Source organism: Vicugna pacos, chromosome 4 (genome assembly GCF_048564905.1).
Source record: "Vicugna pacos chromosome 4, VicPac4, whole genome shotgun sequence".
Classification (NCBI taxonomy): Eukaryota; Metazoa; Chordata; class Mammalia; order Artiodactyla; family Camelidae; genus Vicugna; species Vicugna pacos.
In genome coordinates this window covers 72,304,864-72,327,062 of record NC_132990.1, presented here as the reverse complement: position 1 = coordinate 72,327,062, position 22,199 = coordinate 72,304,864, and the positions used below count along the sequence as shown (strand labels likewise).

The window sequence follows — 22,199 nt, the reverse complement described above, 5'->3', positions numbered from 1 at the left end:
GGTCTGCCTCAGAGACCCGGACAGCCAGAGCCTTCTGATTCCCCGTCAGGGCAATTAGATCAGGATGAACAGGATGGCACCTAAGCCAAAGCAATCAATCCCTGAGTCTCAGGGGAGGGTACAGCTCAGTCGTAGAGAGTGTGCTTCGCATGCCCGAGGTCCTGAGTTCAATCCCCGGTACCTCCACTAATAAATAAACAAACCTAGTAACTACCACCACCACCCCAGAAAGTAAAATAAAGTGGCCTCAATAAAGCATCAAAAAAATCATTAATTAAAAAAAAATAATCCCTGAGTCTCAATTCCATTCTAGGACATCAAATGGAGCTACTGAAACAGAAGCAGGTCTCTTCTGCAGGGTTTGCCCTCACAACGAGCTGTTGGCAGCCATCTTTCAACCACAAAGGAGGAGGCTGCCTGAAAGGGGAGCCAGTGCAGTGGAAACAGGACCTCTAGGTGGAGCGAGCAGCCCTGAGGGCGGCGGGTGCTGTCCGAGGCCCCTAGCAACGCGTGAAGTCTAGTCTCTCCCTGGACTTTGTTATATAAGCCATTACGGCGAGTCTGAGTTTGAGCTGGGGTTTCAGTCATTGGGCTCTCTCTCTCTCTCTCTCTCCCTCCACACACACGCACACACACATCTGAGTCCATGAGAATAGTTAAATTAGTCCTCCAGGGCAAATGTTGGCAAACATGCCCAAGGCCTCAAAGCAGGTTAGCAACAGAGCCTGGACCAGAACCAAGTCCTCCCAGTTCCCTCCTCATCTCTTCCTAATTCTTCACCTTCAGGACACAATCCCAACCCTACCGCCAGCACTTAGGCCCAAGCCTAATCTTCCTTTCAACTTGCAGCTCCCTCTCTGCTACCACACTTTTAAAGCTAATGTTACTTGTTTACTATGTGTCAAATGCTGAGCTAAACCCTCTACATCCATGATTCTCTTAAATCTTAAACTTAATCTTTAAAAACCACTTGAAAGGATTCTTCGTGTTCTATAAATGAGAAAGGTCAGAGGCTGAAAGACAACCCGAGATCGGGCAGGCAACAAGCGGCAGAGCTAAGATGCAAACTCGGGTCTGCCTGACTCTGAGACCACAGCTTCTTGGCCTGCTGTCCACAGGCTCTGAAGCGTTCCCGCACAAACTTCGGGGGGCAGGGGTAGAGGAGAGGCAGCAAACCCGCTCAAAGTAAAAGAAAATTTATACATCTGTGTATTTATCTGGGGGAAGGTTCAAATGTGATATTGTCAGGTTCTCAAAAGAACCCAGGATCAAAAAAAAACTGTTAAGAACTTCTGGCTTTATGGTAAACTCTCTGGGGCCAAGACACAAGCCTGGCCTATAACAGACCTTTAGGGAACTCAGCCAAGCTCTTCCATCTCAGCCATTCCATAAACAAATTCCAAGCAGCTCAGGCCCCACGGAGGAGCAGGCAAGTCCTCAGGGGCTGACCAGAACACTGGCTGCTGAGTTTCTGGTGTGGCCACAAGGAGCCTCAAGTCCCCTGGCAACCTCCCTCCAATCAGCTGACCTTCACATTCTCCCTTTTTCCCCTCAAAAATGTTTGGATGCCTACTACATGCCAGACACTGCTAAGAGCTCTTCCTGTATCATTTCATTTAGCTTTCATAACAACCGTGCAAGGTGAGCGCTATTTTAGTTCTCATTTACAGGTAAGGAAACTGAAGCTCAGAAAGGTAAGTGACCTGCTTGTCTGTATTTGGAGTCTGACGAGCAGCCTTATTGTCACATGTGAAAGTCCACCAGGAAGGGTTGCCAATCAGCTCATCTCAGGAAAAGCAGCCCCAGTGGCTGACAGCCTGGCTGCTGGCCAGTTTTCAAACCAGAGCTATCAAGGCCATGTCCGGGAACTGCCCTCTGAGTGGCTGACAGGGCAGCAGGAAGACCATTTCTCAGAGAGTCTGTTTGGGAAAATGCAACTTCACTTCTGGCTTGCTTCACCCTCTTGGTTTGAGCTGGACACAATGCAATTGTTCACAGAACACGCTGCGCTGCCCTCTGCCAAGCTGACCTGGCCTCCGCGTGCAAAGCAGATTACATCAGAGCCCCCAGTGGCCCCCCTCCGGGAGCTCTGCGGCTGGTCAGAGGTGGGACTGAGCTGGCTCCCAGTCAAATAGTTTTGCTAAGGAAACTATGAATCCCCTGACAGTGTGTACACATCTGGTTTTTTTTAAAGGACTAAGCTCAGTTGAAAAGGAAAAGATTTTGAAAAGAAAAAAAAAAAGGCTTCATAATTTCTCTTGTCAAAACAAACGGTGTGCAGTCCATACCGCAGATCTATCTAGACCTTCCTTAGTTCCTACTGTATTTCATAAAACAACAATAATGCTAACTCTGACCCTGATTGTCAGACTACAAGCTGGTGCCTCTCGGAGCGGTAGCCGAGGCTGGAGACGCCTGCAGAGAGCTGAGTAATGGGGAGGCACGGGCCCCGGCATTTCCAAGAGGGAAGGCCCAGCTGGAGGAAGGCCCAAAGGCAGCTGAGGCCCAACACTCGGAGGTCCAGTCACGTACACTGTGCGACCTCTGGGCCACTGCCCTCGTTTGAAACCAGAAAAACAAGAAGATAGAGGAAAAGCTATCAAAAGCCCTAAGTGGAGGCCCGGTCTATTCACAGGGAGTCTTGCATGGCACTTCCTACTGAAGATCACGTGCTGGCAGGTGGTCCTCAGTTGGTCCAAGTCCCCAGTATCATTCCTTTAAGTGGGGATGCAGATCTTCATGCTGGAGCAAAGGTTCTGATTAGACCAAGTCGGACTGCAGTAGCATGCATGCGGCCAATGACCAGGCCGCCAGGAGTTCAAAGAAATTCAATTCAAGAAGTGTTTCCTGAGTACTTCATTCGTTCATTCTACATATATTTATAGAAGCTCTATTATGTGCCTGACGCTGGGCAAGGTGGTGGGGGACTCAGTGATGAACAAGATCAGTTCCTGCCCTCAGGGAGCCCACAGACGGCAAGGAAGATACACAGAACGAGGACAGATGGGGAAAGGACCACACGGAGAAGCACAGGGTGCAATGAGGGAACATACTACAGGGAGACCTTACACAGGCTGAGGATTCACTGAAGACTCCTAGAGAAAGTGACATTCAGGCTGAGATTTGGTTGGGAGCTGAACAAGAACAAAGAATTCTGAGCTGAGAGGACAGCATGAATGGGAATCTGATGGACCTGAGATATGATGCAGCAGGAAAGATGTGGAAGGCCAGGATGGCTGAAGCCCGCAGAGTAGTGGGGGAGGACAAGGGATGAGGCTGGAGGAGTGGACAGAAGCCTGATCCACTGTTAGGACCTTGCAGGGCAAATTAAGGTGCCTGAACCTAGCTTAAGTTAAATTGGAAGCCACTGAAATGATTTATACACAAGAAAGATGCGTTCAGTTTCACCTGCTGTGTGAAAAAGGACTGTGATGGCACAGGCAGGAATAAGGGGGTAGAGGGTTTTCAGGAAGAGGGTTTGAACCTGGAGCCAGGTGCCTGGGACTGAAGCCTGGAGGGGCTCCGAGCCTACAGGGGACAACAGACTGCTATCTGGACAGGCACATGCAAGGGGTGTTCTTACCTGGTTAAACCTCCGGGTAAAGGCCACGACGTTGGGAGCGAGACTATGTTTCTCCTTCTTACTCCATCCACAGCTGGCTAGTTCCTAGGAAGCACAGAGTCAATTTCAACAGCGATTCTAACGGGGATGCAAATACATTGGGGCATCTAACTGGAATGCGGACACAGGTGGGGAAGGGCTGAAGCCTCTTCATCCATGTCCTCACGAGGGTGGGAGAGATCCTCCTCCTTCTCCGGAGAAGAGGGCCAGGTCTGTAGGTGGAGGTGCATCCTGGGGCCCCCAGAGGTGAGGGTGAGAAGCAGGGTACTTTCCTCCACTACCCTGGCCACCGCTTCTGTGCCAAAATATTCTCAGCCCCATTCTGCCAGCTCCTCGGGACCAGAAGTCCCTTCTTAATGCAAACTGTCTGAGAAAGGATATAATGTTTTAACAAGCAAGACGCATCCCCTAGGCTCACTTAAAATTAAAATCTAGCTGAAGATTCTCAGATTTCATTGGCCAAGTGACATCCTCCATTCCTGGAATCAGGCAACGTCCCGGTCCAAGCTCACTGTGATCAGAGAAGCTTCTGGGATGACCTCAGATTCCTTCCCGAAGTTGGCCCCTTCCAATTCTCTTATAACCAAAAGGGGGCAGGAGGAGAGGCCCCTTCAATACCTTCTTCAGGAGCCTGTCTCTTCCTTTCCAGCAGGTTTAGCATTATAATTTGAAGAATCAAATTACCTAAATTTTAGCTCTCAGTGAGACTGGTTCCTAGCCAAGGGAGAGAACAGGAGTAATCTAATGAGATTACTTGGGGGTAGTACACAAAAGGACCAAGGAAAAGCCATTAACCAGATGCCCAGCATTCCAGCTTGTGCCTTGGGGACCCCTGGCAGAGAATGGAGAAAAGGTGGTAGATTCTAAAGTTCTCTACCCCTAAGTTACAAGGCCTCCTTTTAATTCACATCACTCCCTGTATTTTTAATAACACTACTTTTTGCCGCACACCTGGAACTTTTATAAGGTCTTAGTGAGAGTCAGCTGCCCACCAGCTGGAACAGACGCAGACCAGGGGTCTACAAGGAAGGCTGGGGATGCTGTGGGAATGGCCGAAGACAAACCTGCTGGCTGAGCAGTTACATCAGAAGTGCCATGCCCTTCAAGTACAGCTCAGGACCCAACTCTAAGTCACTGACAGCGCTTGTGGGCAGGCGGCTGCAGGCAGTGGGCAGCTCTGGATACAAGATGAATGACCTGGACTTGGGAGCACTGGGGAACCAACCAGGAGCTAAGAAACACAGCTCCTCTTCCTGGCAGCCTCACTTTTATAAATGGCACCGCTGTCCTCCCAGTCACCCACGTGAAAAAACACAGCCTTCCTTGACCCTGCCAAGTCCTTCTCACCCTCACAATTTAGACCCCCAAGTAACAGGAATGACAACGATATTAACTAATGCACCATTTACCCAGAATCCCCCCATGTTGGGTGGGTGTGGGGCAGGGAGCTTCACTTGTCTGGTGTAATTCTCACCACACCTGCTTCAATAAAGAAGGAAAGGGCTCAGGACTCTTCATCCTCTTGAATGAATACTTCAACTCCACTTCTCTTCACAAGTAGGCGTGAATGTCTTTGATCTTCAGAATTCACCCCTGTTTACCATGATTGTCCCTGTTCTGAAATGTGTATTCAAGTTTCTTTTCAAATGTGTATTTGACCTGCCTCAGTTCCATGGACTCCTTCCACCCCACCTTAGATCACATACTTTAATCAGCTTGCAAATGTATATTACTGCCCTTTCAAAGTGTGAGTGTGAGGACAAGAGCCTCTCTCCTCTGTGGATCCCAAAGCCAGTCCTGGAAACGTACGGGTTATAATCTGATATGAAGGAGAATCCGTAAAACCCAAGTTCAAGGACTGAGGCATGGTTGTTGCCCAATTTCTGGCTGATAATTGCTCCATTTGTTATTCCCTGAGTTCTTCAGTAAACAACAGAAGTTATCTTCATATCTGCATGTGTGTGTATGTGCATGTGTGGTGTGTGCACATGTGGGTATGTATTCATTTAATGCAGAGTTTGGGTCTCAGTTCCACACCGTAAGTAACTTAGGAAGGCATCCTGAAAGGGAGAAGGGTGGACCTTACAGACAGACAGACCCGGGTGAGATCCTGCCCTCCACACACCAGCTGTGTGATGCTTATGTTCTCAGAACCTTAATTTTCTCATCTTAAAATGGGTATGATACTGTATTTACCTGTGAAGCTCATTACAACAGTCAAGCAAGATTAGAGCACACACACAGAGCACCTGGCACATGACAAGTGCTTGATAAAGGCTATTCCCTTCCTCCTCCCAGGGTCACGCTGCTCTCAGACTCCACGCTAACTCCAAACATGCCCTTCTTTCTCCCACAATACACTCTCGTTGCTGTCTTGAATTATTAACAAAATCTATTATTACTTCTGTTTCACTTTGCTGATGTCACTCAGGCAGTAACCAAAAGCAGATACTTAAAACATCTGCCCCAAATTTATTTGATTTGAACATTTCTAAGACCCTGATTCAAAAACTGTATGTGCAGTTCTTAGTTTTGACAATTTCCTAAGGACCCTTTTGCACTGGAAGACATGTAACATTTAAAATTAAAATCTCAACAGAGTAAAGCAGGAAGCTTGAGAGGTTCCTTGATAAAACAGAAGGAGCAAAGGATTTCCAGCCAAAAGACCTGTTCTGAATCCTAACCCTGACACTCACTTCCTGGGTGACGCCTCCCTCGGCATCGGTTTCATCGCTGAGGAAAACAGGGATGCTGAAGCTAACACTGCAGATTGGTGCCAGAGACCAAGAGAGATGAAGCCTGACAAAGGAGGTGACATGCAGGACACAGGCCTGGCTCATAGCAGGTGCCAGGCAGCATTTGTTGAATGAACGGGGTATGAGCATTCCTCAGCGTTGAAATCTCCCAAATCCAGTGCAAAAAGAAATGAGACCATAACAACGGCGTTAAACAAGTCCCGGGCCCAGCCTCCTTGGCACTGTTCCCCTTCAGTGTTTGGCCTTAGAGGAATACAAGAGATTCCATCTGTGTGAAGTGGGTTTGGAAAATGTGAAGTAAGAGAACAATTCTCCTCCAGTCACTAATGCCTAAAAAAGGTCCACGCTATGGAACTGATTTAAGTGTAACTAAGTTAAAGTTGACCAGAGGAGACAGGGCCGGTTCTAGAAGGGAGATAAGGGGTTGGGCTGAGGTGGGTAAGGCACTGGTAGCCCGCACGCTGGCGAACCAGGCGGCTGCCCCCGGGCTGCGCTGGGGCCCTGGTCTCACCCAGGCTGTCTTAGGCTCTGAGCTCTCTGCTTAGGTCAACTGGACATGAAAGGACAGTAAAAACGCGTACGGCCCTTTGCCAGCTTCTTCTGGGACCTCTACTCTGTCATGTGGCTGTTCCCCAGATTCATCAGGGGGAACACAGAAGCTGTGAAAAGACAACTTTCTGCCACTAAATGTTCAAATTCACCTGCCTCCTCTCCCTTCCTCTGGCTTTAATGGAAGAGAAGCCCTGCTCCCCCCAGAACCCACTCTCCTGGGCTCCGTCTCCCTCCCCTTTCCCTGTCCAGAAGCCTTGCTCTAGTGCCCTTTCACTTTCTGTATCTTTAACCTCCTCTCCAATTTCTTCCTGCTGACATTCTAATGTGCATCAGCCTCTCCCATTAATACTACAATGGAGATATGACAACGACAACCATGATAGCGATAATAAAAGCCAATTTCTTGAAATGGTCATCCATCCCTGTTTCAGTTCGCTTCCCCTCCTTGGCTCCCTGCTCCACTGGCACGGCCCTTCTCTCTACCAGCGACAGCCTCCCGGCTCGGCCGCTGCTCTGTCCTTGCCCCTTGGCCCTGGTTCTCCTGGTTGTCTACTCACCTCTCAGGACCCCATTCCCAGTCGTATTTTTCCAGTTGCTCTGTTCTTTTCTGATACATACCCCCACAGACCCCACCTAAACCTGTCCAGGGTCTTCTCCATTCTCCAAGTCGACATCCCTTCCTGGAAGATCACGTTCACTGCCACGGCTTCAACCACATGCTATGTCCAGCCCAGGTTTCTCTCCTCAGCTCCAGCCTGGATATTTGCCACTTCCTGACCACACCTTCCTTGGCCACCCGCAGGCACCTCAAAATCAGCAGGCCCAGGATCAAAGGGGTATCTGAGCAGCTGCCTTAAATAAAAAACACCTAATGACATGAGATTCTTTAGGCATTCGGTCTGACAAAGGAGGGTGTTTCTTACAAAGAAACTGTCTATGGAAAAAAATCCCTAACCAATATACAGTCAACTTTGTCTTAACACCCCAACTGCAAGCATTCCCAGGTGGCAGCAAGAGTCAACACTGGTTTCAGCTCACCCTCGAAGCTTCTCTGGCCACCAGCTGCCAGCTTTGTGCTTAGGGTTTTGGGAGTCAGATGCCTTGAGGTGGCCTGAGAAAGGCCTGACCCTGACTGTGCCTGGGGTCAAAGAGGTAAGGCCTTGGAAGAGGAGATCTGGGGATTGGGACAAGTCCTCCCTGAAGACCCCTGCAGAATCTAAGCCACGGAGCCACAGGCAGCTGCACGGGGCCCTTCCACACGTGCTTAATTCTAACTGCAGTATTTTCCAAATCCATGTCCACTGGGAAAATGCACCACCTCGAGGACGGCTCACTAAATCTGACCTCAGGGGTCACACCAGGCTGGCCCAGTCAGCAAAACCACATCACCATTTTGCTCAATGGCAACCTTTTTTCCTTCTTCCTCCCTCCATGTTTCTCCCTGTTCCTCCCATCCTACCGTCCGGAACAATCTCCAGAAGAACTAGTGGGACAGTCGCACACTTAGTCAAAGGAGCTCTAAAAACAGCCCAGGGAATGGATGACACACTGAGGCAGTGGGGAGAGCACCAGTTCTGGGGTTGGCGGTGGGGTCTGACTAAGAGATAAGGCATTTCTTAGCTCTCATACCTCACTGCGGGGTCTGCAAAATGGCAGAGCCATTTGGGAGAGCAGTTTGGCAGTTTCTTTTCATGTTAAGCATACACTTCCAAGTGACCCAACAATTCTCACTAATGCAAACACTTGTCCACACAAAAAACCAAGTGCGTGTGTTTATGGCAGCTTCATTCTCAACTTCCCCAAACTGGAAACCACCCAGATTTTCATCAATTGGTGCAGGGACAAACAACTGTGATCCATCCATGCAATCAAACACTACTCAGCAATAAAAAGGAATGAACTATGGAGACAGGCACCAACACAGATAAACGTCAAAAGCTTTATGCTAAATGAAAGGAACCAGACACGAAAATATTAGAGGATTCCATTTTTATAACATTCTGAGAAAGGTAAAAACTACAGGGACAGAAATCAGACCACTGGCTGCCAGGGCCAGGAGGCAGCCTGACTACAACGGGGAACAGGGAAGTTCGGAGGTGCTAGACCAGTTTTCACTCTGGATTGGATCGCGGTGGTTCCGTGAAAGCACAGTGGTCCTGCCCACCTTAGCTGCAGTTTTGCTTTCCGTGGTTTCTATAAGCTGCAGTCAACTGAGGTCTGAACATATTAAATGGAAAAGTCCAGAAATAAACAATGTGTAAGTTTTAAATTGTGCACCGTTCTGAAGCATGATAAAATCTCACACCCTCCCACTCTGTCCGGCTCAGGATGTGAAGCATCCCTTTGTCCAATGCGTCCTGCCCATTAGTCACTAAGTAGCCGTCTTAGTTATTAGACTGACTGTCGTGATGTCACAGTGCCTGTGTTCAAGTAACCCTTCTACTTAATAATGGCCCCAAAGCACAAGAGTAGTGATGCTGGCAGTTAGGAACACACCAAAGAGAAACTGTAAAGTGCCTCCTTTGAAGGAAAAGGTGAAAGTTCTTGACTTAATAATGAAAGAGAAAATTGTATGCGGAGGTTGCTAAGATCTACAGTAACAACGACTCTTCTATCCGTGAAATTGTGGAGAAGGAGAAAGAAATCCATGCTAGTTTTGCTGTTGCACCTCAAACTGCAAAAGTTACAGCCACAGTGTATGGTAAGTTAAGATGAAAAAGGCATTAAATTTGTACAATGAGATATTTTGAGGGAGAGACCCCATTCATATAACTTTTATTACAGCATATTGTTATAATTGTTCTATTTTATTATTAGTTACTGTTGTTAACCTCTTACTGTGCCTAATTTATAAATTAAACTTTATCCTAAATAAGTGTGTAGTATAGGAAGAAACATTGTACAGCTGACCTTTGAACAACGAGTCTGAACAGCACAGGTCCACCGATAACGCAGCGGTGTCAATAGTAAGACGACAGTGGCACGTGATCCACAGCCAGCTGAACCCTCAGGTGCAGACCCTCAGGAACAGAGGAACCGTGTACAAGGAGGACCAGCTGTAAGTTACACCCAGTTTTCGACTGCATGGAGGGTCAGTGGCCCTAACCCCTGTGCTGTTCCAGGGCTCAGCACTGCCTGTGGTTTCAGGCATCCACTGCGGGTCTCGGAATGTTTCCCCCCGAGGATAAGGAGAGGACCACAGTATACATGTATCAAAACTCTCCACACTGTTCACTAAAACGAGTGAATTTTACTGGGTAAAATTAAACCTCAATACACACATGAGAAAAAAAAGGAAAGGAAACAGTCCAAGCACCTAGGTCCGTGAAGGGAAGGACAGTAATAACAGTTGTATGAAAAGACTAAAGAACAAGCAGTTTAAATGGGATTAGGGCAAGGGCCCCGAAGGGAAGTCTCTGGGGAAAAAAAAATTAATACAATTAAAAATATGAGAGCAATAAAAATATAATAAAAACTTGAAAAAGGTTGAGGATACGATGAGGGCAAATGATGACAGAAAAAAAAGGAATTATTAATCTCCAGGAATTACAAAAAAATAAATTTCTGTTGGTATATATTTAAATGTTATATATGCATTTCAATAGTATATGTGCATTTAAATAATCTGTATTTTAAATATTTAAATGTCATATATTTTAATAGTTGTATACTTTAAATATTTTATATATATTTTCCCCCATATTAAGCAGTTGATGAATTAAAAGAAAAGAGAATCCGTGGGTCCTTGCTGAGAGGCACACTGTGTCCTGAATGGCCCAGGGTCACTAGAGGATGAAATGCTACCCGGGCACACCACCTAGCCTGGCACTGGACGACGCTTGCACAGCTCTAATAATGAAGGCCGTTTGCTGGTTTTCAACTTTCAGAGTCAGTCTAAGGAAAAGTGAAGCAGTTGGTATAGCTGCAAAATGTCAGAATGTTTATTTAATTAATTTGACAGTGTAAAAGTACAGCTGACAGAAGGCGGCAAGTGGGGGGGGGAGGAAAAGCAGAGGAAGTGGGCTGTCAAGAGACACTATACAAAACTGATGAAACAAGAAATAGAGGTTTCAGCACACCACATAAAGCTCCAAAAATAACCAGTAGAGGAAAAATCCTCAGGGGAGGGGCCTGGGGTAAGGGATCAAAGCCTTTCTTCATAAGCTCTTCTGTACTATTTGAATATCATGTATGGGATTACTTTGAAATAAATTTTAATAGGTGACATATTACAATTCACACACTGTAAACCTTCTAAAATTAAACTTTAACAATTGAGTAAATACTCGAAAATATATGAAATTTTTTTAATGTCATAACCTGTTTAAAACCTGTCAGTGTCAACATTTATAAAATAAATGTGCCAACATAAATAATGGGTAGTTTTCACATGACCACTAGATGCTTCTGTATCTTCTGATGGAGTAAGCACGTGAAAAGCATGCCCAGCAGGACCTTCAGGAAACACACCTGTCCTACAGAGAGGCATCAGGGCTTTGACCAAGTGAAGCGCAGAGGAAGGAGCAGCTAACTGGGGAGTCAGGAGAGCTCCACGGAAGGGCTCCTGCAGGGAGCTGCCTTAAATCCTCACTGGAACAAAACCAGTTGTAATGGAAAATGAAAGGAAACAGAAAGGGAAAGAGGAAAGGCAAAAGGAGGGAAAGAGGAAAGGCAAAAGAAGGCAAGGATGGAAGAAAGAAAGGAAGGGAGCAGGAAGAAGGGAAGGCAGAGAGGGCCAACTGAGCGCCCGGCCTGTGACGGAGAGGTTCCAGGGCCGCCAGCCAAGGCCTCGAGGAACTCAGTTTGGCCAGTAGGGGAGACAGACATGAACACAGATCACCAAAACTCAAGATAACAAAGGGCAACTGCACTTTTCTGCTTTATTTCCCAAGGTTGAAGCCCTGAAAGACATTTCCTCCATCCAAGCCTTCCGAGTGACTGTCAGTGGGCTGAGGGGTCTTTAACTCTTCCTTGGATGATGACGATAATGATGATGATGATGAAGGAGAAGGAGGAGGAGGGGGAGGAGGAGGAGAGGGGGAGGATGGAAAAAAGAAGAAAGGGGAAAGGGTGAGAAGGGAGCAATGAAAGAAGAGGAGACAAGGAAGGGACGGCAGGAGTGGACAGTTCACAGACCACATCTCCGTTCACTTGTTTACCAGAGTTAAAGTATGTTTTATGAAACACAGCAACGAACCAAATATGCTCTTGCTTTTAATGTTCTATAGGAAGGGAGAAAGATGAGAAACTCACAATAAGTCAGATGATGATAAATCCTTTGAAAAAATGTTAATTCGGACAAAGGACTGGGATATCGGAGGGGAGGCCTGGCTGGCTGCCCGTGGAGTGGAGACCACGAACGAGGTCGGCAGCAAGCTCCGCGAGGGTCTGGGGAGAGGGTTCAGGCCCAAGGAAGTGTGAGCATGAAGCCCCTCAGTGGGGAAGGCCCCTGGAATCTGACTGCACATGGTGGGCAGTGAGGCCGGACCGGCATGAGCTTGGGGCCGGTGGGAGCGGAGGGGTGGGAAAGAGAAGGTGAGAGGCCTTGAGGGCAGCTAAGGGCTGGAGTTTATTCTGAGTGGGATGGGAAGGCTATGGAGCCATTGAGCAGAGGTAGCTCCAAAAGCCTCGTGCTGTGTGTTAGGTAGGTCTTACTGCCCTGACAGCACGCCGAGGGTGGCAGAGTGGATCCAAACCCATCCGCATGCCTCTGCTGCACTGTCTAGCTTGTACTGTAATCTCACACATGGGCGATGTAATTTTCTTATGTGAGAGCAATGCACTTTAGTAATCGAAAGAAACACTTGCTAGGGGCTATGTGTGGAGAAGGAGCAGGCAGGCCCAGGGAGAAATGAATCCGAGGGCCTGCATAAGGCCTCAGAACCCCTGGCTAGACAACCACAGAGGGGGAGGGATCACTGGGAACGAGCAGGCGCCTTCTGCGGGGTCAGGGTGTCTGCCTGGGTCGAGGGGACAACTGGCTGTTCCTCAGCATCATCTATGAATTGCCATAGAGAGCAGCCATCACTACTGTTTCATCAAGTCCTCAAACTACCATCTGCTCAGAAAATAAGTAGATTTAGGGTCACGAAGATGATGCAAACTTCCCCAAACATCCCCTTTCCAGCCCTAGTCCTGTGCAGTTCTGCGCAATTAGAACCAGCTGTCCGCGCAGGGCAGCAGCCAGCTGCAACCCTGTGAACAGTCCCCATCCATGTGACAGAGGAAGGGCCCTGGTGAACAGAACAGAGAGTGGCCTACAGCTCAGCACAGTCCGGATTCCCGAGCCCTCATGAGGCCCATGGGGCCGCACGTTCGTGTCCCACTCCACCCTGGGGACTGTGCTCCATCCCCTTTCTCTGTATTCTTTGGAAATGTTTTTTCCAAATAATATCATTCGGATGTCCTATTTTTGAAAAGAATACACTTTGTTTTTTTGATAAGGGACCTAGCGCATGTTCATGACAGAAAACTTAAACAATACAGAAAGCCCACAGAGAGAATTTAAATCACCCGTTACCCTAACATCCGGAGAAGCCAGAGTTCACAATCTGATCAATCATCATCACAATAACAACAACAGCTAATCGTACTGAGGGCGTACTAAGTGTCAGGCACAACGTCAATGGTTCTACGTACATTTATCCGTTGCTCACTGAATTCTCACACCCACCCTATCAGATAGATAGCATTATTGCCCCGTTTTACAAACGAAGACATGAAAGCTTAGTTTGAGAGGTCAAGCAATTTGCTCAAATCCACATGTGGTCAAGGTGAGAACCAAGATTCAAGTCTGGGTCTGTAGGTCTCAGGAGCCTGGCCCCTTGGCCTCAGAGCACCTCTGTCCCCAGGACGGAGGCCACTTCCCACTCACAGGCGCAGGGGCAGGCACGTGTGTGTGTGTGTGGGTGGGTGGGTGGGTGTGTGTCTCAGTGGAGCTCACACTGTACCTGTGGCTTTGTCTTTACTACGTTACATAAATTTTCTCCACTGTCCTTTCATAGAACTCCTGAGACACACATGACACGTCCTAGAAATGATTCATTGGGTTTGTCTCCTTTTGTTTTTTGTCTGAGTTCTGGGAGAAAAATCTCAGTTTGTCTTTTAATTTTCCTTTGGTTTTCTGCAGTATCAAATTTGCTGCTCACGGTTTCCACTGCAATTTAAATTTGGTGATTACACTTTTCTTCAGCACAATTCAACGCTTCTTAATCCTGATCTTCACAGACTGCTGTCGTCCAGAACACTGCTGGGAACACAAAATGAAATTTCTGGAAGTACCTGCTTCATGGGGCAATGCCGCCTCTGACCTAGTCTTCGTGCTGCCTTCCATCTTTTGGCCAACTAAAACTTTTCTGTCTGGTGAGTATGCTAAACACCACGTCGGAAACTGGAAAAGTTAACTCAAAGGTTCCAGGGCCGCGTGATTTTACCGGTGAGTCCTGTCAGACCTCATAAATAGGTGTTTAAGTAACACCTAATTCTTATGCTAAATAATTTATTCCAGAGCAGAACAAGCGAGGGAAAGAAGCCCCAGACCCTATCACCTAACAAATACAGAACAAGGGGGAGAAGAATCTACGTGACCCAGCAGGTTTGTCTAAGAAATATAAGAATAAGCTAATATTATGAAAACTATTAACAAAATAACAGCACATCCATAAATCCAAAAAGAGAGAAGTGTTATGTTCCTCCTCAGACACTGAAAAGGTAATTAGCAAAATGCAACATTCATTTGGGATTTTAAAAAGAAAAAAAGAACTGAGAAGCTTAGTAATTATCTCAAACCAACAGCCAGCATTATATAACGAAAAGAAACACTACAGGAATTTGAAATAAAATCAGAAACAACAGGTGGTGCAGCCTTTCTCGACAAGGTTGCTTATCTGAACCACAGAACACAGAAAATGATTTGAGTGACTTTCTTAATTCTCCTAAGAACTGGACATTGGTACATACAGTGGGCCTTCAGGCATTAGGCTCAATCCTCCCACGGGTCCCTGGTTGAGAAGCTATAATCCAGAGCTGGACAACAGAAATACAACGCAAGCCACATATTTTCCATTTTCTAGTAGCCACTTTAAAAAAGGGGGGAAAAAACCCCCGATGAAGTTAATTTTTACAATTCATTTTATTTAACTCAGTATATCCAAAATAAAACCTTTTCAACCTGGAATCAATATAAAATATACAAAATTATTGATGAGATAGTTTATAGTCTTTTTCTGAACTAATAAGCCTTTGAAATCTGGCCTGCTTTTCACACTTACAGAACACCTCAATTTGGACCAGGCACAGTTCGAGTGCCTGATAGCCACTTGCGGCCACCATCTTGGGCAACACAGCTCTAACCAGTGTACACAGGCATGACACCAAAACATAAGATGTAATTATTGAAAAGGAGAGGTCAGGCAGGAGAACTGAAGATGAGCCAAGAGGTCCCATCGGCAGGGCCAGGGTGAGGGGGAGCCAAGGCAGCCAGCTAAGAACCAGAGAGGAAGGTCAGCCCAGGACACACAGGAAGACACAACAGGCAATGAATCCCCACATGACTGACCTCAAGTAATGGGTTCTTTATGTCCCTGTTACTCAAGGTCTGTCCCCACCTCCACTCCCCTGCTCCCTCAAAGGGAGGCAGAGTGTGCCACTGATGGGTTAGGCTATATCCATCCAGCTGCAGCTGTGAGAGGGATGCAAGTTACAGGTGGAATGAAATACATTCAAAAGAGATGGAGAAGGACACATGCAGCTCACATTGGCAATGTCATGTTTTTAATGGGGTCTTCCCAAGTTCTAACCCAGTTCTCCTGGATTCTAATCTCAGTGGTGCCCTCAATCCCTCTGAGACTTTAGGTGAGTCCTTCCCAGCCGGGGGGCTCAGTGTCCTGTCTGTAAAATACACTGGCCCTCGATGGTCTTTAAGATCCTCCCAGTTCTCTTGTTCCATGAGTCTGAGAGAAGCAGAGGTCAGATGTGTAGCTTTATATAAGAACACTATTAAGTAAGACCTGCCCCGGGAGACAGCATGACCTCAGTGGCTTTCTTTCCAAGTGTTTTGAGGGGGTGTGGAGAGGTTGAGTCTAAGAGACACAGTCAGGAAGGGGTGGGGGCCTTCAGGACCCTGCGCTGTTCCCCAGGGATGGAGTGGACACCACAATCAGGGGAGGCAGGAGACAGGAAACAGCTGGGGGAAGGCAGGCTAGGGGCAGATGAACAGAAAAAACAAACCAGGCTTGAGAAGGAGGGAAGGGAACGAAAAGTGGACGGGAGGGAAAGGGAAGAGAGGGGAGGAAAAAGAAAAGAAAAGAAAAAAAGAGAGGAGAAAGAAAGGCGTTCAAAGGCATTCAGGGTTAAATTCCAGGGGGATCAGGTAGGGGAGAGGCACACCCGGTGGAGCAGGGCAGGGAGGGAGGGGTGAGGGTCCTGCTGTCCTGCTGTCCTGCCGTCCCGCTGTCCGGGCAGGGGGCACTGGAGCAAGCGCAGCACACAGAGCCCTAGCACATAGGGAGCACTCCCACGCTCTCCACGCGCCCAGCTAAGGCAGTCTCTGAGGACTGCACATTGAGGGCGGACACCAAAGAGGCAGCACTGGCCACCTGACACCTGTGACCCATTTAAGGAGGTTGGGACCCAAACCATGAGGCACCAAATCTCACCAGACAGGGAGAGAACACAGTGGGAAAATGCTGGGATAACGAACCGTGAGCCCCACAGCTCCTCCTGACTCTGAGAAGTGAGCAGGGTGCTTCCAGCCGAGCTCGGTCCTGCTCCCAGCCTGAGTATAACCATAATCATAATAACGATGATGATAATAAAACAATAACCACATCAGCTAACAGTTTGCTTACCATACATGCCAGGCACTAGGCTAAATGCTTTTCTTACAGTGCACTCCTTAATCTTTCAACAATAGCCTCCACCAGCAAGGGCTACTATTGCCCCCAGTTTACACACAAGCAAAATTGAGATTCAGAGAGGATAATTGACTTGCCCAGGGTCACACAGCAAGTAAGTGACAGAAATGGGATTCAAACCCAGGTTTGCATGACTCTAAAACCTAAGCTCTTAACCACTGTGCTTTCAGCCGGTTCAAGCATTATTACCATGATTTTTCACAGACATTTTGAATAACACTGACGGAGTGTCTACAAACTGGATGGCACGATAGGGGATACAGACCGAGGAAAAGGGCAGGGAAGGGACAGAAGTACGAGTTACTGCATGTTTCCTACACGTGAGGCATCGTACAGTGTGCCTTCATCTACCCTATTCTGCTTAAGTCTCAGAGCCAGACCACGAAGTAGGCTTTACCATTCCATCCTACAGACGACAAGACGGAGGCTCACAGAGATGAAGTCACTTATGCAAGTTCATCTAGGCAGTAAATGGCAGGCATCAGACCTTGAACTTTCAATACAGAAAGGTCCCAGGGGGAGACTGACGTATGAGGTAAGGTAACCAGATGAGGGCCCGGGAGTGGACAGATTTCACTCAGAAAAGGTTGATGGGGGTGGTGGTGGCTGTGGACAATGATGAGCTTGGAGGTTGCACAGGGGCTCAAGGCTGTGCCACCCTAAGGACATCTCCTGACCCTCCCTGCGCGTCAGGCCTGACTTCGGTACAGAGCAAGGCACAGCTGCAGAGGTGGCCGCAGGGTGAGGCTTCACTCATTAGAATAAGAGCTTTATTCAATATGTCACACTGAGTCTTCTCCTACAGCCCCAGAAAACTTGCTTTTTGAAAACAAGCAACTTGAAGCCCCTGGACAGAGCAGGGGAGACTTCTGATCAGCTCCGGCAATGGCTCCACGGCAGGACCGAGGACACAGGATGCGCTGCTATGACGTTTGAACTGTCTGGTGGCGGCCGGGGCGGCCAGCACACGAGCAGACAGCAGGACTGGCTCTTTCAGAAAGGCTGTTTCCTCTCCCGAAAAGCTAAGACAAAAATCACCTTTCAAATGTTTGGCCTGTACAGGGATACTTACGTAAATTAAAAGTGTGAGGAAGCCTTTCAGACACCAGAGCCAACAGTCTCTGATGGTGTGAAACCACCTTTTGTAGGACAAGGAGTGAGACCACGGCTCCCATCCCCCTGCAGGCCTGGCTAGCTCCTCACCTGTCTCCAGCGCCATCTAACCAGCAACACCCGCCAGTCCTCACCAAGCACCTTCCCCATGCCAGGCACAGTGCAAGGGCTCAGGGACCAAGCAGTGGACGTGGCACGTGCCTTCCAGTGGAGAAGACAGCCATTAATTATGAATGTGTTCCTATGTGCCTAAGGACAACCTCAGAGCGTGACAGGGGCTGGCGCAGCTGGGGAGCAGGGACTGGTAGTGAGCTGGACCACAGGAAGGAGCGGCATGGAGGGCGGGCACGGCAGGCGGAGAGCAGCAAGTGCCCGGGCCTTGAGGTGGACCCGAGGCCTATGAGGAAGCCAGAGCAGGGGGAGCAGGGAGTGGGTGGGGAGGGCCAGAAGGAGGGCTGGACAGGAAGGGATAAGCCTGGTCTCATGCGGCCTGCAGAAGCCAGTGGAAATCTTGAAGAAGCTCAGTGATGTGGACAGTGATTTTAAAACTGCAGAGGGGGGCGATGGAGCAGGATGGGGCAGAAGTGGGTATGGAGGTGTCCACAGGGAGGTAAGCGTGGAAGTTGAGGAGGCCAGAGGACAGCCTGACCTAGGTGGTGGCTCCAGGGACAAAGACAGGTGGAAGCAGGGGAGACAGGGACAGGGATGGACTAGGAACAGAGAACACAGGAGAGACAGGAGTCACAGATGACAGAGACCATGTGTCTGGTCTGACCAGCTGGGCAGAGGCGCCACCCCAGAGGTGGTGGACCACTGCAGGATTCATGGGTTTGGTTCAGGACATACTATGGCCAGAGGGCCTGTGTAACTCTGGCTGTGGCCTTTTCTGTTTCTTGAAGGAGGCACAGCTCTGCCAGTGCTTGCAGAACCAAGTCCCAAGAGCCCTGGGCATGGCATTCAAGGTCTCCACAATGGAACCACCCTATTCTCTAATCTAATTTTCCACAATGCCCTTCGCCTCTCCTTTGCTCCGGCCAAACCAATCTGCTTACTGGCCCCTGTACATGGCCACATTCTTCCCAACTGCCTTACCAGGTTCAAGCTGTTTCCTCTACCTGGAATGCCCTTTCTACTGATCTTGTGTCCAAATGAGACCAATCTCTTTAGGCCATGAACAAACAGGATCCCAACCAGGATGCTTCACCCGTTGCCCCGGCTACAAGTACTGGCCCCGCTCCCAGGCAGTGCTTAGTCTATTCCCTTCAGTGTGGCCCTTGTCACTATTTACATATATTTCTTACTTTTCCTGTTAAACCAAGGATTCCTCATTCATCCCCAAGTCCCCTGAAACACCAGGCAGGGAGCCTCACACATGGCACGTGCCTGGTCAGTATGTGCTGGACAACTGAAAGGTAAGCGTGGGACCCGCCATCCCCTGAAGGCCCAGGAATGCCTAAACAAGTCACGTGAGGACCACTTGCAATAACGTCTCCTCTAATTACGTTCAGATCTACAATTCCACCAGAGACCTCAGACACTGGCGCCCTCGCACGTCTGTGTTCCTCCAGGCACGGCTCAGACCCCGAGGGCGGCCTATAACCTTGACCTCAGCAAATACTCAACCAAGACTGCTCATCACTGCCCTGACCGCCTCCACACCTGAGGGCAGAGGCTCAGAGCCTCCCACAGCCTCACACTCACCTCAAAGGGTCACCAGGGGTCTGAAATGGACCCCATTTCAGTGCAGGGCTGTCGGCAGGGGCTGGCCACAGCCTGAGCTCCAAGTGCCCCAGGTCCAAGAGGAGGGAACAGTGGCCAAGGGGTGGGACTGCGCTTGGTAAGGTGGGACAGGGCTGGGGAGAGACGTGCAAGTTCTGCTGCACGGGGAAGGGTCTGGGCGTAACATTTTAAGAGACTTGCCTTCTCCAAAAAGCTCTTCCGCAATGCAGAAGAGGAAAAAGAGGGGAAAAAAAAACAAGAGATCACAGCTCATTTTATGAGTAGGTTTTATCCAAGAATCTCATATTTTCCACTGAAGGAAAAGCCAATCTACATCTAAAGAGTCAAACTTTCAAGACCTAAGCTCAAGAGAGAGAAACAATCTCCAGCCATAAATTTCAACTTAGCCTTAAACTCTCATTTCCCAAGAGAGTCCAAGCTTCAGAGCCCCCCACGCCCTGCAGTTGGGCCCTGACTGTCTGCCCGTCTAGTCGGAAGGCAAACAACCCAGGCTATTTGTAATGACAAGCAAACACTAATGAATTTCGGAGCATGTCTGGTGCTTGCATTTATGGGTCATAAAATCACCTGGCTTCTTCTCACCCGTGCTGACGTGCCAGTGAGGCAACCCCAAATATTTACAGGCAGGAAGGGGCTGCCAGGACCACTCGGTGAGAGGGGGGCCAGGGCAAGGAGACTGCCTGTTAACCTCCCCATTACACACCAACCCATTTTTATGCTCTGACATTCAGCCTCAACCTTGGCATGCAAACTCCTATTAAACAGCATTTTTTTTTAAACATCAACCTAACTGTCTCAATTGCGTACAGGTATTAACCTAGTCAGAAGTTACCAAAACGGCTTTTTAAATATCAGACGGAGGTAAATAAAGGATTTAAAACGCAATTAGGTTTTTCCAGTTGAGATATAATTTGTCTAATACACACTACCAAATTCTAAGTGTCTGGAGGAAAAGTACTTCTGCAAAAAACAGGCTGTTAATCTGGGGACACCACACACATCCCCAGCCCCCAGGGTAGACCCCTCATTGCCCAGCCAAGGCAGAGCGCCCATCCTCGCCAGACTGCCATGACCACCCAGGGGGAAGGGACCGCGGTAGCTCTGGGACTCCTTCCACCCCAGAGGAGGTCTGGGGGAGACTCCACACAACCCAGATGGCCCAGACTGGCCCCCGGCTGTCTGGGTCCTCCAGAGGCCGACTTTCATCCCCCGAGGAGGCGCACATCAGAGACCACAGGAAGAGTTACTAACATGCAAAATGAGTTCCTGCATAAGGGGATCTTTCTTACCCCAAATAGCTAGGAGTGTTCACTTCTTAATGGCTGAGTGTCCCACATCTGACCTAAGCCATGTGCAAATAAAGGCTGTCTAAACATGGAGCATTTCAGGGCTTAATGTGCAGAAGCCATCACTCATCTAACCAGCTCCTCCCCAGGCCCCTACTCCACCTTCTCAGGCTCCATTCAGAAGCCACACAGTATGAACACGAAAGGTGCTGACTGGAGCAAGAATGTCCCCAAGAGATAAACAACACATTAGGACAAGGGGACACTGTAGGACACGGTTCCCCATTAGTCGCATGTTGGGGGTGTCTGCCCAGCTCCTGGTCATTCCCACTTCTCTGGGAACTGCCCCTGGCCCTCAACCCCATCATAGGGGTAGCTACCTTGAATGACATGAACCTGACCCCCACTGCACCATTAATAATTCCTCGTGTATGACTTTGGACTATAGATGGAGGGAGAGAGAAGAGGGCTCTGGGCAGGGAGTCAGAGGGAGCCAGCCTCAGCCCCGAGGAAGGGGGCTGAGGATGGCAGAGGAGAGAGAGGAAAGACGAGAGTCTGGTCAGGCTTCCGGACCAGATTCTGGCCTCTCTTGACTTCTAGGTTCCATATGACACCCCCTGGGGCTTACAGCAAACTCCCCTTTTTACTGGCAAATTCCCCTTTGTCAAGCTGGCTTGAGCTGTTTTCTGTTACTTGAAACTGAAAACATTCTGATTCACCTGGTCTCCCACTGCTCTGTTCTCACAGCCCATCAGCCTGGGTGGCCTCCATGAAGGAAAGGGTGAGGAGGGGGAGGGAAGGCCTGGTGGAGGCCAAGGCTTAGAAAGCCCCTTTCTCAGGGTAACCAAACAGGAATCCAGGGACCTCCCTGGAAGAGTCAGGAGCCAGGAACCATAGACCTGGGACCTGGCTTCCAACTCCAAGGGAGTCTGGACTCTGCTGAAGTTTCTGACATGCGGCTTTGCTTCGCTGCTTCCCTCCAGATGGGTTACATAGTTAAATATCAATGAAATCAGAGCTGTGAGCTAATCCTTCAGAAGTGGGAAGGGTGGAGGCTAAGGGAGCATCCCATCACACAGGCATCCTAGGGACACATGATCCAGCGTGCGGAATTTTCAAGAAGGGAAAGCCAGCCTGGGCTCAGAGGCTCAGGAACTCAGAGAAGTGAACCAAATTCCCTGAGGCCGCACAGCAGCAAGCGGCCAGGCAGTTTCAA

The 22,199-nt window shown here is 48.7% G+C and overlaps 1 protein-coding gene and 1 long non-coding RNA gene across 14 annotated transcripts in view; one reads left to right on the top strand and one right to left on the bottom strand.

Moving 5' to 3' along the window:
• Positions 1-22,199, bottom strand: part of RALGPS1 (Ral GEF with PH domain and SH3 binding motif 1) — a 262,271-nt gene that overhangs the window by 170,042 nt on the left and 70,030 nt on the right. For all 8 annotated transcript variants that reach the window (XM_031677558.2, XM_072960157.1, XM_031677559.2 and 5 more), the window contains one exon: positions 3,584-3,667. In XM_031677558.2, coding sequence (XP_031533418.1) covers positions 3,584-3,667 — 84 coding nt within the window. The remainder of the gene's footprint in view (positions 1-3,583; positions 3,668-22,199) is intronic.
• LOC140695911 (uncharacterized) lies at positions 9,398-17,954 on the top strand. Of its 6 annotated transcripts, XR_012071752.1 has the most exons (7): positions 9,398-9,631; positions 9,807-9,988; positions 14,060-14,292; positions 14,438-14,524; positions 17,049-17,137; positions 17,257-17,379; positions 17,650-17,954. It is a non-coding gene; the product is annotated as an uncharacterized lncRNA (long non-coding RNA). The 6 variants fall into 6 exon arrangements; XR_012071751.1 differs by lacking the exon at positions 17,049-17,137 and having other exon boundaries at positions 14,158-14,292; positions 17,211-17,379; XR_012071748.1 differs by lacking the exon at positions 17,049-17,137.